The 17,033-nt window shown below is 54.1% G+C and overlaps 1 protein-coding gene across 5 annotated transcripts in view; it reads left to right on the forward strand.

Moving 5' to 3' along the window:
- COL23A1 (collagen type XXIII alpha 1 chain) overlaps positions 1-12,490 on the forward strand; it is a 352,669-nt gene extending 340,179 nt beyond the window's left edge. For 3 of the 5 annotated variants that reach the window (XM_032629191.1, XM_032629195.1, XM_032629192.1), the window contains 13 exons: positions 947-1,000; positions 1,629-1,673; positions 2,544-2,633; positions 3,941-4,003; positions 4,304-4,360; positions 4,625-4,651; positions 5,572-5,634; positions 5,719-5,772; positions 5,964-5,990; positions 8,559-8,612; positions 8,905-8,991; positions 10,910-10,948; positions 11,386-12,489. In XM_032629191.1, coding sequence (XP_032485082.1) covers positions 947-1,000; positions 1,629-1,673; positions 2,544-2,633; positions 3,941-4,003; positions 4,304-4,360; positions 4,625-4,651; positions 5,572-5,634; positions 5,719-5,772; positions 5,964-5,990; positions 8,559-8,612; positions 8,905-8,991; positions 10,910-10,948; positions 11,386-11,388 — 663 coding nt within the window. In that variant the 3' untranslated portion in view covers positions 11,389-12,489. Of the gene's footprint in view, positions 1-946; positions 1,001-1,628; positions 1,674-2,543; positions 2,634-3,940; positions 4,004-4,303; positions 4,361-4,624; positions 4,652-5,571; positions 5,635-5,718; positions 5,773-5,963; positions 5,991-8,558; positions 8,613-8,904; positions 8,992-10,909; positions 10,949-11,385 lie in introns of all 5 variants that reach the window. The other 2 variants (XM_032629194.1, XM_032629193.1) reach the window with 2 other exon arrangements.
- Positions 12,491-17,033: the final 4,543 nt, after the last annotated feature.

Below are 17,033 nucleotides of genomic sequence, written 5' to 3' on the forward strand. Positions count from 1 at the left end.
TCAGACAGAGAAAGACAAATACTATATGATATCACTTATATGTGGAATCTAAAAAATACAACAAACTAGTGAATATAACAAAAAATAAGACTCACACATATAGAGAACAAACTAGTGGTTACCAGTGGGGAGAAGGAAGTGGGGAGGGGTAATATAGGGGTAAGGGATTAAGAAGTACAAACTATTATGTTTAAAATAAGCTACAAGGATATATTGTACAACACAGGGAACATAACCAATATTTTATAATAACTATAACTAGAGTATAACCTTTACAAATTTGAATCACTATTTTGTACACCTGTAACATATAATATTGTACATTAACTATACCTCAGTTGTTAAAAAGTGGGGGCAGGTTAGTGAGAGGAGGTGGAGGGAAGAGACCTGGAACTTGCTGGGCTGGGGGCTGGGCAGCTGCAGCCTTTGTGAAGGGGCATGAGTATGGGGGGTGATGGTGGGCAGCGGGCCTGTGGGAGTCCTGGGTGGGGGCAGGAATTTGGGAGTGAAGACACCATCTTCTCCCAGTGAAACCGAGGGATGCCCAGGACCAGCAGACAGCACCAGAGTTCACAGGAGAGGCAGAGAGCACGGTGCTAGGCCACTGGTGGGAATGTGATCTTTGGCTGGCCTTGAATGCCAGCAAGGGTTTTACACTTGTTTCTAGAGGCAATGGGGGAGCCATCGCAGGATCTTGAGCAGGAGTGTGTTGTGACAAAACCTATACTGAGGGCAGAGGGGTTCTGGGCCCTTCGCGGCAATTAGACACTGTGACGTCTTACCCGATACCTGGTGCGGTCTGCCTCGCCTCCCCCAAGACACAAGGCCTGACCTGACTAGGTGGGAAGGGGGCTATAAGGGTCACTGCTGCCTCCAGATGTAGGGGTGGGTGGGGAGTGATGGGGAGGCCCCACCTGAATACTGACCCCTTGACTTTCACACACAGGGTCCTCCTGGGCCACAGGGGCCCCCCGGGCCACCAGGGATCCCTGGAGCCAAGGTTAGTACAGATGTAGCTATGTGGTCCCCCCAGGCCCCTGTCTCCAGGGCCCACCTCCCCTCTCCCCTCTGCCTCTGCTTCTCTCCCAGCACCCTGGCCTGGCTTCTGGGGCTCAGAGAAAGTGGCCCTGCTCCTTCCTAACCAAGCTGGGTGCCTTCTTCTTGCCCCTGGGTTCTCCCTGGGATCATTCACACGTGTAATCCATAAATGGGCCCCTCATGACCTCACGAAGTCCTGTAGGTTACATAGGCATTCCTATGGCCTGTGTGCATCGTTTACACCTGCCCACTTGGCGCAGGAGAAGGAGCCCAAGACTTTGAAATCAGGCAGGGTCTGGTCTCTGCCATCATCCCTGGGCTGTGTGGCCTGGAGCCTCAGCTTCCAAATCTGTAACCTATCAACCTACTATAGCCACGGGCTGCACCTGCCCATAGGGGCTGAGGAAATGGAGGAGAGGGTGATTGGTGCCTGGCACTGTGCTGGACACCCAGTGGGCATCTTCTTGAAGCTCCAACTGCAGGGACCCAACCCAGGGCTGGTGTGCTGGTCAGGGGAAGCAGCCTGGCCACAAATTCCTGCCAGGGGCTGTGGGACACCATAACCCCCCTTGCTGTCTATTCCCTTGCAGGGCGACCTCGGATTGCCTGGTGCTCCAGGAATCGACGGAGAGAAGGTCTCTGGGCCTTTTATTTCCTTGGTGATGCTGGTGCTTGGCGTCGGACTCTGTGTGTGTGTGTGTGTGTGTGTGTGTGTGTGTGTGTGTGTGTGTGTGCAGAGTTGGAGAGAGGCAACAGAACAGAGTGGGCTCTGGAGCCTGTGTGCAAATCCTGGTTCTGCCCGTAGACCTCAGGCAAGCTACTCACTTTCTGGCAGCCTTAGTTCCTCACCCACAGGTGAAGATGGTATAACAGGGCTGCCATGAGGGTTAAATAACTGTGTATGGAACACACCTGAGAGCAGTGCCCGCATGTAATAGCAAAGAGTCTTCAAATGTTAGCTAAAAGTATCACTGTCGTTATTAATATTATTCCAAGTGTACGTGTTTGTGTGTGATCCTGCATAGACTCGACAGTGTCCATGAGAACCACTTAACATTCATGGGTGTGCTTTAGCACTGGGTCCCTCATGTGTGGCACACAGTGGACGTTACAAAATTGGTTGAATGAGGGAATACGGTGGCTGGAAGGGTGACTGAGGGATGGTTGGTTGTATGTGGGGCTCCCACCATTGGCTCCTGAGATATGAGCACAAGGTTGGCCCCAAACCCCATATGCGCCCCTTGGTAGCTGCCCAGTCCCAGTCCCACTTGCTCCACCCCCTCCACGCCCTGCCCCACCCTGCACCCCTGCTTGCAGTGAGGCACGCTAGGGGCTGCCCCTTCTCTGTCTCCGACCAGGCCCCTCTGCTCATTCATCACCTGGTCTGGAGGGGAGGACCCACAAGGAGGAGGTGGGGGTCTGGCTTGGCCTGGACTAAGCTCTGGGGACCTGCCAGCGTTGGGGGGAGGGAAAGTGCCTACTGTACCTTGTTCTGCGGTTTTCAGGGTCCCAAAGGACAGAAAGGAGACCCAGGAGAAGCCGGGCCGATAGGACCCAAAGGGGAAGCAGGAGAGATGGGCCTGTCAGGCCTCCCGGTATGTGGCTGGGTGGGCCTCACCCTGCTTGCCCCATGCAGGGGTCCCAAGGTGAATGCGTGTCCCCCACAGTGGCTGCCAGGCGTTGGGGCCCTACGGTCCTAGTCTCAGCCCAGCCCTGGCCCACCGAGCCTTTAAAGGGAAGCTCTGGGCTGCCCTGACTCTGAGCCCCCACTTCCTCCTCTGTAGAAGGACCTACCACTTACCTCCCAAGGCCTCCTTAAGGTGAAATAAGGAGGCCTCGCCTAGTGGCCGGTGGTTAGACTGGGAGCTCTGACAGCCCACGTTTGCATTCTGCTCCATCTCTTACTGACTCTGGAATCCTGTACAAGTGACCTAACCTCCCTGGGCCTCAGTTTCCTCAGCTCTAAAATGGGGGTGAATAAAAAGAAACGAAATTGAGTTATTTGTAGTGAGGTAGATGGACCTAGAGTCTGTCATACAGAGTGAAGTAAGTCAGAAAGAGAAAAACAAATACCATATACTAACACATATATATGGAATCTAAAAAAAAAAAAAAAATGGTTATGAAGAACCTAGGGGCAGGACAGAAATAAAGACACAGACGTAGAGAATGGACTTGAGGACATGGGGAGGGGAAGGGTAAGCTGGGACGAAGTGAGAGAGTGGCATGGACTTATATATACTACCAAATGGAAAATCGATAGCTAGTGGGAAGCAGCCACATAGCACAGGGAGATCAGCTCAGTGCTTTGTGACCACCTAGAGGGGTGAGATAGGGAGGGTGGGAGGGAGACGCAAGAGGGAGGAGATATGGGGATGTATGTATATGTATAGCTGACTCATTTTGTTATAAAGCAGAAACTAACACACCATTGTAAAGCAATTATACTCCAATAAAGATGTTAAAAATTAATTTAATTTAATTAAAATGGGGGTGATAATCTCCCACTCCTACAAGGGAACACATGGACAGGGCTGAGAATGATTGGCTAACATGTGATAAATACCCTCTGTCACCATCATTTTTAGCACTGCTCTTGTCATGCGTGGCTAGGTGCGAAGAGCTGCCACCACTACATACCCATTGTCCATCCATGAGGCTTACTCAGCTAGAGAGCTGGTGCCAGGATTTGAACTCCAGGTCTTTACTTCCAGAGCCCCTGGCTGCCCCTGCCCCACAGGAAACAAACCCACTGATTTAAGGAAAACTATTTTAAGCTGCAAAGGCCAACTTATTGCTGCTGCCCAGAAGCCTCATGGGGGAAGGAAGGGGAGGTGCTGAGCCCCATGGATGGTGATTTTGGTGATGGACAGAAAAGGCTGAAGGCCATCCTATCCTGCAGGGTGCCGACGGCCCCAAGGGGGAGAAGGGAGATCCGGCATCTGACGACCTACAGGAGAGCCTGGTAAGGGGGCTGCTGATGATCTCTGCTGAGGGCTGGCTGGGGCCCTGAGCCTTGGGACACAAGGGCCACCTGGCCTGACCAAGCCCAGGGCAGTGAGGGAGGAGGAGGGGGAGCCTGAGGCCTGTCTTTGAACCCAAAGGCCAGCACTGGGCCTCCCACCAGGCAGAGCCCTCCTGGGGGCAGCAGGGAGCTCGGCGCCCATACCCAGGCAGTGCTCCTCCAATGTCCGATGAACTCAAGTGTGGGTGAGTGAGGGATGACGGGGCGATGGGTGACTAATCCACCTCTGACCCTTCCTAGGCCCAGATCATAGTGGAACCAGGGCCTCCAGGCCCCCCTGGTCCCCCAGGCCCCGTGGTAAGAATGTTTGGCTTGAAGCAGCTGGGATGCGAAGAGGGTGGTGGGCTCAGGCCCAGGGGAGGAGAGGATACCCCAGGGGGGAGGGGGCACATCAGACAAGGAGGGCAGAGCCCAAGTCTGGGCTTGAGAGGCCACAGAGGTCAGGGCCACAGGGGCCAGTGAGTGGCCTGCAAGCCTATGTGGCCACTGCAACAGGGCCTGACCTGGAGGTCTGGACCCATCCTGATGGCCTTTCTGACCTGCTTTCCCCTCCTCCTCCAGGGCCTTCAGGGAATCCAGGGTCCCAAGGTGAGTCCTAAAGCATGGGTAGGAGCCCCTCCCACTTGCTGCAGGCTCACAGCCTGGAAAGTTCCAAAACGTCTTGCTAGTAGGCAAAGTGAGGGCCCCATGCTCGGCCCTGGACCAGCCCTGCATCTTCCCAGGGCCTGGCCATTCCCAATCCCCTGTAGAATAATCCCGCTGATGCCCCCCACCCAACACTTGGCCTCTCCATTCCTTGCCCCCTCCCCTAGTGCACATCTGTCTTTCAACTGCCCACACCTGGATATGAGGTCTTGGGTTTGGTGTATATTACATAAAGTCATGTCCTCTGCTCTTAAATTAAAGCCGTGAGTGTGGCCTGACCATGTGCCCTGTCCCAGAGAAGCCAGCTGGCCTCCCTGCATCTCCCTAGTTTACCCTGGGGGAGAGCACATCTCTGCTTCCCAAGCTCAGATGCTGAATGGGACCTCAGAATCATGGAATCCCAGAGCTGAGCAGGGCCGGGCATGTGGCCTAACCAGATGTGCTGCTTCTGGTTCTGTTTTGTCCCGAGGCCTCCCCAGATCGTGTTTAGAAGAAGCAGCTGCTGTCAGGGATGGGGTCCAAGACTGGGACTCAGAAATGCAGTTGCCACTCAGCCCTGCCACTCCCTGGCTGTACAACTGGGCCTGTCCCTGGCCCTCTCTGTCCCTCTGTTTCCTCATCTGTGAAATGGGTGTGACCATAACCACCTTCCATGATTACTGAAAAAGCCCACATGTGAGAAAAGGTAAAATGTGCACACCCACATTCTGATTATTTGCACAAGAAGGGAGCCAGGGCCAGGCCTGTCAGAGCTTGGAGTCTGTCCCTCTGCCCTGTACACCTCGGTTCCCGCACAGGCCCCAAGCTTTCCTGTCCTGCCATCTGTCTGGCCCCCTTAACTGGTGTCTCCCCTTTGCTTCCAGGGCTTGGACGGAGCAAAGGGAGAGAAGGGCATGTTGGGTGAGAGAGGACCCAGTGGCCTGCCTGTGAGTGTCATGAGCCTTGTTTGTCCTTAGAGGTGCTAATTTCTATAACTGTCATGCCTCTTGACCCATTCCTTTTCCACCCAGGGTCCAGCTGGCCCACCAGGCCTTATTGGGCTGCCAGGAACCAAAGGAGAGAAGGTAACATCCTTCCTTTAATGCCCCCCAACTATTGTGTCACTCAGTCCTGGGGGCTCAACCCCTGCACTTCACTGGTCCCTGGGGCCCGAATTCAGGTTCTGTGGACAATTCACAGGGCTGAACTTCCCAGCAGCTGTGTTCCCAGCACCTCCTTCTCAGCCCCCTCACATCTCCTCTTTGTCTCTTCTCAGGGCCGACCCGGGGAGCCAGGACTAGATGTAAGTATCTCACCGTTCACTGTGACTGGGTCCCTCCCATGTGTAAGTTTTGCCCTCATGCTGCCCATACAGTAACTTGATCTGGTTAGCTTGGATGTATCCCCCTTCCCCATGGCTGGGACTACAACTGACTCGTTCTGCCCATGTCCCCATTGCTAAGTCCAACACACAGCCCAGAGTAGGCGCTTTGTTGATGGATGGATGGATGGATGGGTGGATGAAGGATGGGTGGATGGTGGGTAAATGAGTGATGGATATAAATAAATGATGGATGATGGTTGTAAATGAATGATGGATCATGGATCATGGATGTATGAATAGTAAGTGAATAGATGATGGATGGAGGATGGTGGAGGATGGATGGAGGATAGAGAATGGATGGATGATCCATTGGAGTAGGGAGGTGGGAAGAGCAGTGAGGAGCCTGTTGCAATATCCTGTGAAAGATGACGAGGCTTCAGCTAGTGCAGTACTGTGGGAAGGAGAGAAGGAGAAGTATTAACCCAGTGTTGATTGGATCAAGAGACAGAAAGCACATTTTAAACTGGTTTAAACTGACTCATACCTGGAAAATCCAGATGTATGACACATAGATCCAGGGCTCAAGTGTGTCAACATGACCCAACCTCTCATTCTCTCTTGTCTCTGCTTCCTCTGTGTAGTCATCATTCCAGTTTCCACATGGTGATGAGATGGAGCCAAGAGCTCCAGACCTGCATCCCCCTCGGTCCAAATCCTGGAGAAAGGCATTTGCCTCACTCTCTACTCTTTGAGAAAAAGTCTTATCAACTCTCCTTGGCCCCAGCTAGGTTAATGCTGAAATGTCACTTGCCATAAGAATGCAGTGCCCTGACTGGCCAGCCTGCTCACATGCTCCATCCTGGAGCTGGTGGTAGAGTTGGTGAATTGTGAGAAGGGAGGGTGGTTCCCAGGAAAATCAGGTAGCTATTGCAAGGGAAATGGTGACCAGATGCAGGCAGGGCTGCAAGGGCTCTGGCGTCCACCCTAGACTTTAAGGAGAAAATGTCACCATGGAAAGCACCTGCAGACAAGGAAGAGGAAGAACTCTAGACTGACTTTCTGACTGGGAGGGCCACGTTACATCGATGAGGAGGGTCAGGAGAAGACACTGATGAATCCAGCTCAGGCTGTGGACCCAAGGAGGTAGTGGGGGTGGAGCAAAAGGGACTCCATGCCACCAGCTGCTCACTGTGGCCACAGCTGCTCTCTGGGAGGCCTGGAGCTCAGAGTGGCATCTCAAAGCCACACCTACCTGCTCTACCTGGCAAACTCCTGGCACCCACTCCACCAGGCCCTGCTGAAATGGGGAGCCTGCTCGGAAGCCTTACCTGACCTCACACCTGGACAGAAGAGCCCCGCTCCCTGGGACCCCATGGTATCTGGTTCAGACCTCTGTCACTGACCATTGGTCTTCATCTTCTGCACCCCACTGCCTGCCATGTTAGACTGTGTACCTTTGTACCTGCAGGGTTTTAATTCATGGAGGTGACTTAGTGATGACACACAGTGGCCCCTAATGCCTTTGACAGAAGAACTTATAGCTTACATTTCCCAGGGAAATGGCATGTCCCACATGGGGCCACATGGAGATGCAGCAGTTTTCGTTGGCAGGCAGTAAGGAGTGAGGAAAAAAAAGCCTAGGCCAGGGCTTTTATTGGTGTTTCTATGGGAAAAGCAAGGCAGAGCAGAGTAAACAGTTTAGGACTGGCTAGTTTAAATAATCCTGGCAGGCTTTGGGCTATATAGTCTCTTGTTGCCTGCTACCTGGTCCTGGCATGATTTGGGCCAGGGGAAATATTGACTTGGTGTGTGAGTTAGATAGAGTGGGTGGTTGGGGGATTGGTTGGTTTGCATCTGAAAGGCATGCTCCCAGCCTAGCCCTTTGCTATATGTAAGAGTTGACTACCCCTGGGAGAGGCAGCCTCTCCCTAGCCAGCAAGATTTTGAGGATATCAATGTATCATATTTCTAAAAACAACGTAATAAATATAAGAGGGAACATATGAAATCTGATTTTCTGCCCTCAGCATTCAGCCCAAAGCCCAGTTCCTAGTGGATGCTTAGAAATGTTGGTTGGGTAGATGAACAGATGGACAAATGGATGGATGGGTGGATGGGCATATGAGTTTGAGCCAAAGGCAGAGAACAGAGGGCACCATTACTTGGTCTGCTGAAGATGGTGATATAAACTTACATGGGTTTCCTGTGTCTCTGTCCCCAGCCAAGCCTGGGCCAATGCATGCTGCATCTGACTTGACATAAGAGAAAGCCCCTTGCTAGCGGTTCTGCCTGAGGGCTTCCATCCAGAAACAACAACACTGTTCTACTTTGGAGGAAGCAGTGCTGGTGTCCTGAATGCATGTTTTCTCTAAGTCATCCTGGTACCCAGCATCTGTGTCACCTAGGAGCTGGGGCTGGTCCAGCTTGTACCACGAATATGCGTGGAGGGAAGGGGCAAAGGTGGGTCGGAGAGGAGCAGAGATGAACAGATAAGCAGAACAGACCTCAAATTTCATCATCAGGTTTAACCTTTAATCCTTTTGTCAGGGTTTCCCTGGACCTCGAGGAGAGAAAGGCGACCGGAGCGAGCGTGGAGAGAAGGTGAGGGAGGTGGAGAGAAAGTGAGGGGCAGCTGGAGAGAAGGTGGGGGCAGGAGGAAAGAAGGAGGGAGGCAAGTGAAGAGAAGGAGAGAGCAGGCAGAAAAGAAAGGAGGCGGGAGACAGGAAGCAAGCAGAGAGAAGGCGGGGTGGGCGGGAGGAGGTAGGGCCAAAAGGCTGGGATGCGGGCAGCAGGACAGGGGTGGCTGCCGGCCCCAGGCCCATCTCTCTGAGGGGCATTGGGGGTGCCCTGGGCCTGGCAGCCACCGCCACACCCCATCTCCCTTCTTGCACAGGGGGAGCGCGGTGTCCCCGGTCGGAAAGGAATGAAAGGCCAGAAGGGCGAGCCGGGACCCCCAGGCCTGGACCAGCCATGTCCAGTGGTACGTGTTGGCGAGACGTGGGAGCCCCAACCCAGGTCTTTGCCGACTCCTGCCAGGGTGGGGCCATGTCTTCCCTGTACTCAGAACTCAGCTGCAAGTCCCAGGGGCCCCATGGGTCCCACCCTGGGGGGCCCACACTGCAGGGCCACCCCTGCTGTCTCTGCTGTCATGGTGGCTCCTCTTGCTCTGGTCCTGACCCCTCCATGGGCAAGGCTGAGGACCCACCCTGTCTACAGAGAGGGAGGCCTGGTCAGGGACAGAGCTTCCTTGGACCTAAAGGGGGATGGGACCACCCTCACCTCTCTGGGAGTTTCTCCCATCCCAGAGGAGGCTTTTGCTGGTCTGGGTAGCCCCACACTCATCCCCTGCATCCCCCCCCGCATTCCCCAAAGCCCCATCTGTGAAGGGAACTTCACAGCCTTTCTCCTCTCCTGTTTCTTTACAACAGCCTCTCATGGCCCACCAGACTCAGTACCTGAAATAACCAAAGTTTGGTTCTCTTTTTCTAGAAGGCAGGGAGGGTTTACTTGTCACACTCTTCCAGTGGAGCTCAGAAAAGACAGGAAAAACAAAACAGCTGAGTTTTCATACTAAAACTCACCAGATACTCACATCTGGCCTTCCCCGCCAGGGACACAGAGCCATGTGGTGTACCCCTTCCAAAGGGGGGTCAGGAGCAGGGACCCCCGAAGCCCAGTCCTCTGACCTCTAGTGGGTCATTTGGCCCTCTGTTCCTCAATCTCCTCATCCATGCAATGGAGGTGCTAATCCCTAGCTCCAGATGGCTTTGAGGAGGCAATGGGAAAAACAGAAAGAGCAGAGCAGGAGGCAAGCACACACTGAAAGGGCCAGCGACAGCAGGGGAACAGGGTGGCCCAGCCCCGCAGCCTCGGGCCCTGGGCCAAGACTTCCCTCCAAGTCATTAAGCCTTTTTCTTTGAAACAGGAGAATCTTAAATGCGGAGGCAGGCGAGGGGCGCCAGGCTCCAGGGGCCTGCCCTGCGGTACGCGGCCTGGCCTGCTGTGTGCTGTGCGCCATGCTGTGCTGGGCATTCTGAGCTGCCTGTGCCCGCTGCTCTGCCCTGCCTTCCTCCATTCTGCCTGCCTTTCCATTCTTCCCCCTCCTCCCCACTTCCCTTTGAGTCCCAGCCCCTGCCCCTGGTGGATGCATGGCAGTGCCGGGGGTGTGCTCCCACGTGCCTGAGGTCTGCCTGTGTGCTTTGGAACGGAGTGAAGTGTTGTCCACTACAGCGTCCACCAGGGACGCTAGGCTGACTGACGGGTCAGCCTTTGTCCGTCTCCAGGTCCCCACCTCTGGACCACCTGAAGAAACCTGCCCCCCTGCTTGTGTCTGGTACCTCCAGACGATCCCCACCCCAACACCACACACACACCTCCCCACCCCGGCCCAGTGTCCACCCTGACCTCAACCTCCCCTGTCTGCCACTCAGATCCAGACACAGGCACCAGGACAGGCCAAAAGGGAATCCCATTTCCTAGACTGTCCTTCAAATACTCTTGGTCACATGACTGAGAGCTCTCAGGCCCCGGGTGTGAGCTGTTAGAGCCACTGTCACAGCTGCCAGACAGAAAGCCATTGCAGCCCCTCGCAAGGACCAGGGCCAGACCCTACTCCTGGCCTGTGGATGTCTGGCATGATGTCCTGTACTCCATGGTGTCCTGGTTCTGCCCACAGCACATATGTCCCAGCAAAGCCCATGGGGGCACACTTGGAATAAGCACAGAGAGGGGCTGCCATGTCCCATGACCTGACTACCCAGGTGGACAGGGCAGGCATTCGGGCCCTGCCTCAGTGGGGTCCGGTGGCCTGAGGTGGCAGCTCCCTACACCTGGGGCAGGAGTGTGTAGGGCCCTGACCAGCCCCCCATCCTTGTCACTGAAACCTTCTTCCTTTCCAGGGCCCTGATGGGCTGCCCGTGCCTGGCTGCTGGCATAAGGTACTTTGCAGGGAAGAGTCTCCAGGGCAGGCTGGGAGGAGTGGGGGGCCCAGGGGGCCTCAGGGCTGGGTGCCTGCTCCTCCCCACACAGTGACTGAACAGCCAGGTCTCCCCGAGATGACCCTAGATTTGACTCTCCCATCACGTGGCCCCAGGCCCAGGGCTGTGATCCTAGGTGGTTGTGCACAGACCACCCTCTTGGTCATAAAGGGCTCACTCAACGCCTGGCCCGGCCAGTGCAAAGCCATCAGCACCCCCTGGGACTTTGTCCATACCGCCCCCCTGAGAGGGGGTGGAATCCAGGAGATTGGGGTGAGAGGATTGGGGGCGCAGCTATTCCTGAGGAAATGAGCAGGATGGGGATGTGCAGACCAGGGGCAGGGCCTCTGGGGCTTCCCGGTCCCCTCCTCACCTTCAGTCTTTCCCTCCTTTTCCAGTGACCCCAAGCACGCATCTCACAACCTGTACAGATCCGTGTGGACATTTTTAATTTTTGTAAAAAAAACACAGTAATATATTGATCTTTTTTCACGGGATGCACCACCATACCTGTGGCCTTTTGACATTTGAGAGTGTGCCCAGCCCAGCCCCAGAATGATCAGCACGTGAAGCTGCCAGGAAAGTGGACAGGCCCATTGGGGGCAATGTGTACTTGAGGGGCACCCTCAGGACTTGGCTTTCCCGGGAAGGAGATGAAGGTGAAAGTGCCTGGCTCGGGAGAGGCTGCCAAGATGTCAGGTTGGGCCTTCAGTCACCTGATTAGCAGAGACTCTGGCTGTCCCGCTGCCCTGCAAGAGCCTGCCCTCTGAAGCTCTGGAGCCCAGGATCCACACCATCCAAAAAGGCTCAGGGCATGAATGGCAAATGCAGCTGCTCCTGGCCTCTCTGGCCTCTGCACTCAGCCACAGCCAGCTGACAGGACTCCCACCCACCACTTGTAGCTGGACACGGGGAGCTGTGGGAAGCACCCTAAGGGGTTGAGGCCCCGCCAAGTTCCGTAGGCCTCAGGAACCAGCCTGCCTTCCGTGAGAACAAGTGTCCTCTGGCCAGGAGTGGAAGCCAAGCGCTGTGATAACTACCACATGGACCCAGCAGCAGGGAGCCCTATGATCCCCAAATGTGGAGGTCCCAGGCTGGAATGTCTGTTGTTCTTGTCTCTCCACCACCCACAGCAGGGACCTGATGGGACTTTGCCAGCCTGAGGAGATGGACCTCAAGCTCAGAGTTGGGGTCTCACCGACCCCAAGGCTTCCACCCAGGGGAACTCTGGTCAGCCTGCCAAAAATGAGTCCTCCGAGTGAGCTATGCAAATGAAGAGAGCCTCAGGGCTGCTTCCAGGCCTGCCTAAGTAGGGCACCTATGCCCTGACCCAGTGATGCTCTGAGAAGAGGCTTCCCCACCTCTGACAAGGGTTCCCGGCCACCAGCTCCAGCCCAACCACTTGCCTCCCCTCTCTGTGTAGATGGAAATTGTTGCGTGAAATAAACAACAAATGTGTGTCTTGGGTATGCTTGTCCTTGCAGACTGCCCCTAGCACCATACCTAGGTGAGGTTTCAGCCTGGCTTTTGCTGGGTGGGGAGGGATAAGGGAACTCTCCTTGGGCCAGAGCCACCCCAGAAACCAGAGGAAGTAGTTCAGGCTCACAGCAAAGATGGGGTTTAGAGTTAGGAAGACACAGACTCAAGGCCTAGCCCTGCTACATACCAGCTGAGCCTTCTGTGCAGTCACCCATGTCAGTGAGCCCCTGTGTTTCCTCTGATCTCATGACCCGTGACTGCTGCATAACAAATCACCCTAAAATTTGTTGCCTTAATACAATGATCCTTGGAACCTAGAAAAATGGTACAGATGAACCAGTTTGCAGGGCAGAAATAGAGACACAGCTGTAGAGAACAAACGTATGGACGCCAAGGGGGGAAAGTGGGGGGAGGATGAATTGGGAGATTGGGATTGACATGTATACACTAATATGTATAAAATGGATAACTAATAAGAACCTGCTGTATAAAAAAATAAATTTAAAAAATTTAAAAAGAAAAGACAAACAAGCAAAAAAAACAGTGATCCTTGGGAATTCCCTGGCAGTCCAGTCATTAGGACTCGGCACTTTCACTGCAGCGGCCCAGGTTCAATCCCTGGTCAGGAAATTAAGATCCCGTAAGCCACGCGGCATGGCCAAGCAAACGAAACAATGATCCTTTCTGTTTCTCTCTTACAGTTCTGGGGGTAATGGGCTCAGTTGGGCAGTTGTCACTCAAGCTTTCCCACCCCTGGCAGTTGATGTTGTCTGTCCTCTGGGACCTCAGATGGCCAGAACACCTCTCTGTGTGGTCTGGGCTTCCTCAGAAGGAAGCTACTGGATTCACAGGGTGAATGTCACAGGTGGACCAGGTGGAAGCTTTGTCACCTTTTACGGCCAAGCCTCAGAAGTCATATGGTGTTACTTCCTGCCAGAATCAGAGGTTCACCCTAATTTGAGGGAAAATTTTCGACATCATATTTTAAGGAGAAAATGGAATAGGAGATGGGCAGCCATCTTAGAAAATTCAACCTGCCACGTCATCTGTACAATGGGACAGCAGTGCTTACCATGCTGACTGTGGTTTAGTGATAATACACGAAGAACCTAGGACAGGTCAAGCACTCGGAAACGACCATGGTTGTAAGTTCCCTCTCTCCTCCTGACCCCAAGCCCAAGCAAGGGCCACAGGGGTGTAGACAAGAAGGGGCCTGCAGTGATGGTGTCTCAGCCTTCTCCCTCCAAGAACTGAGGCCTAAGGAGGCCACAGTATGGGTAGTCCCCCCAGACACTGCTACGTGGCCTCCTCACTAACAAAACAGGCCCAGCCACACACCGGCTAAGGGGAAAGAATAGGTCAAGTCTCCACCTCTGTTTCCCTCAGTTGCTGGCAATAAATGGCAGGCCATGCTGCTCAGCCAGTAACATGGGTCACCAGAGAAGTCAGTAGTATGAAAAGGAACAGAAACACAGAGGGGCTCTGATGACTGATGGAGACCAGTGGACATCCAGGTGTCCTTTGGAGCTCCAGCATCACCGCACAAATCTACTGCACTCTGCAATTTGTAATTTGCTCCTTCCTCCACCCAGGTAACTCACTGGATCCCCTCACCAGCCGTGTAAAGGGCCTATGTGATTGGTGTCACTATTTCCATCTTACATATGGGGAAAGTGAGGCTCCAAGGGGTTAGTCCCCTGTTCAAGGATGCATGGTAGCAGGCTTGGGACACAACCTAGGCTCTTGGATGTCCTCCAATTTATCTTTCCTAAATTGCTTGGCAAAGCATGGAGTCTGTGGGTAGCACCATGATGCTGGGTGACTGGCGAGCACAACCTCATGAGGGTAGAAGCCACGTGTTCCCCCTTCCCCAGATACCCAAGGCGGTCCCTTTCCTGCTCCTTTGGGCAGGACAGGGCCATTCATGGCCCATTGCTGCCCCCTTGTGGCCTCATGCTGTGTATTCTCAGGTCTGCAAACTTCAAAATTTAGTCTGCAGAGTCCTCCAAGAGCTTGGGGTGGGGGCAAGAGACTATAGAAGAGTGACTTGCTAAGGTCCCTACTGAGACACAGGGGAGCACCCTGCCTCACAGCTGAGCCTTAAGGACTGAGGGCCTCACGTCCCCCTGCCAAGAAGGGCAGCTATGCCTCAAACTACCCCTTTCAAAAGCAAAGGAAGCACATTTATGGAGCCCCACTGTGTGCCATGGCATCTAAACTAATCACAAGGATGACTGTTCCCCTTTTGCAGATGAAGCTGAGGCCAGAGAGGAGTGAGCTTACCCAGGTCTCCTTTCTCCCAATCCCTAGGATGCTACTAGAAATTCATGGAATGCTTTTGATTGCCACAATGATTGGAGGACACTCCTGGCATTAGTGAGTAGGGCCAGGGACATCAAACATCTTAAATGCGTGGGACGGTCCTGCCCAATGATGAACCATCTCACTGAGAATGCCAGTGCTGCCTGCATTGAGAAACGACGTGCCCTGGCTTCAAATCTTGACTCAGCCACTTCCTCTCTTCCCCTGCCCTCTTGGCCTCCGATGGTACCTCAAAGGTCGGGCATGAGATAATGGACAGAGGAGTGCTTAGCACAGAGCCAGAGGAAAGAACGACTGGGCTTCTCTGAGCAGGAAGAAGGGGAAGCTTCCTGGTGTTGTCCTGCCCCTATTGTAGATACTCTTGGCCCAGTAAATGGCCCAGCCTGGTCTGACCTCCAACCTCCTGACTCTGGACATCCCGGGAGTGGGTGAGATAAAAGCTGGGCCTGACTGCGGCCTTCTTACCCTCTACCCTAAAGCAGGAAAAGTCCTTGAGCCAACCTGACTTTTCTGAGCTGCCTGGGCCACAAGACAGGCTTGTGTTTGGGCTCAAGACAGGGCCAAAGATGGGCCCCACACAGAGCTCTCAGACTCCCTCTGCCACACACACACACACACACACACACACACACACACACACAAAAGCATGCACATTACATTAAAAGCTGGAACTGCAGGATGTACAGACACCTATTGGTCTCTCTACCAAAGACGAGGAGCAGATCCACTGAGAAAACCAGTGACCTCCCACTCACATTTCACATGCAGGGAGGGGGGCTTGACCCTCAGAAAAAATGTGCAGGCCACAAGCAACCTCTCTTGGTTAATTTGGGAGGAATTTTTTTCATGAATCAAGGTTCAATTCAGCTTTACAATTAAAAGAAACTTCATTCAGTGTGCAATAAAGAAGAAGTTCTGGAGATGGATGGTGGCGATGGGTGCACGTGAGTGTACTTAATGCCACTGAACTTGTACACTTAAAGATGTTAAAATGGTAAATTTTATGTTATATATATGTTACCACAATAAAGAAACTCCAAATGTTCTTTAATAAATGCCTTAAGCGGGAATTCCCTGGCAATCCAGTGGTTAGGACTCATTGCCAGGGCCCAGGTTCGATCCCTGGTTGGGGAACTAAGATCCCAAAACTTCGCAGCACAACCAAAAATTCCTTAAGCATTTTACAGTTGTATGGGGGAAAAGATGAAGAAATCAGCAATGAGGGGGTGAAGCAGAGGGCTGAGACTCATGAAGAAGTGACAGGAGCAACAACAGGAGCCTCCCTTTCCCCAGCCTGCCCAGGCCACCCAGCTCAGGCTGCAGTCTTAACAGCCTTGCTCTAGGTTTCACCGAGGCAGAAAGTCCCAGCAGGGGATATCTCTTTGCTATCCCGGGTTCCCATTCCCTTAGGAGCATTTTCCTCTCACTCCGTGGAATTAAGAGTCCAGCTGCACACTTGCTGTGTGTCTTAGAACAAGCCCTTTCCCTTTCTGAGCCTCCGTTTCCTGACCATGTATAAGGCTCAGGAAGCCTCCTAACTCTCCTCCCACCTAAACACTGTAAGATTCTCTTAGTGTTGCTATAGCTTGTGTTCACCCTGCCTGGATTCCAGCAGAAGTCCTGGAGGTCATGCCCAGGACCTCCTCAGTCAGCTCCAGCAGTGGCCTTGTGCCCTCCTTCTGCCCTTCCTGCTGCTCCTTCACGGGGCTGGGAAGTCCAAGATCCTGACCCTGGGCTTTGCCTACTTGAGGCCCCAGCTGTGCACCAGGCTGGGTGCCTGTCACACGTTCCCACTGAACGCTTACGGCTCATCCCATTTTATGCACGGGGAAGGCGACTTAGGGACTGAGCTCGAGGCCCCTGCCGAGGCTCAGAGACCCCACTCGAGTGTGGGAGCAGCGGCGGGGTCGCCGGGGGGCACTTCCCGGGGAGGGAAACAGCAGCGGCCGGGAGGGCGAGGACCGTGGTGCGTTCCCAGGGCCGGGGCAGCACTAGGCGAGGCGAGCACAAACCCCGCTCCCGCGCGGCGTTGTCTAAGGAACTTCGCAGAGGTGGGGAGCCCGTCAGACTCTTTAGCCAACTTAATTAAGGAACAAACTCGAAACGGCCCACCTGGGGGCGGGGCCGCGGGGCAAACAGTAGCTCCGAGTCGCGCTCTGCCATGGGCGGGGCCCGCAGCGGGGGCGGGGCTTGGGCGGAGCCGGGACCACCCCACCCCCACCCCCGACCTCCGCGCAGTGTCTCA

Source organism: Phocoena sinus, chromosome 3 (assembly GCF_008692025.1).
Source record: "Phocoena sinus isolate mPhoSin1 chromosome 3, mPhoSin1.pri, whole genome shotgun sequence".
NCBI classification, from domain to species: domain Eukaryota; kingdom Metazoa; phylum Chordata; class Mammalia; order Artiodactyla; family Phocoenidae; genus Phocoena; species Phocoena sinus.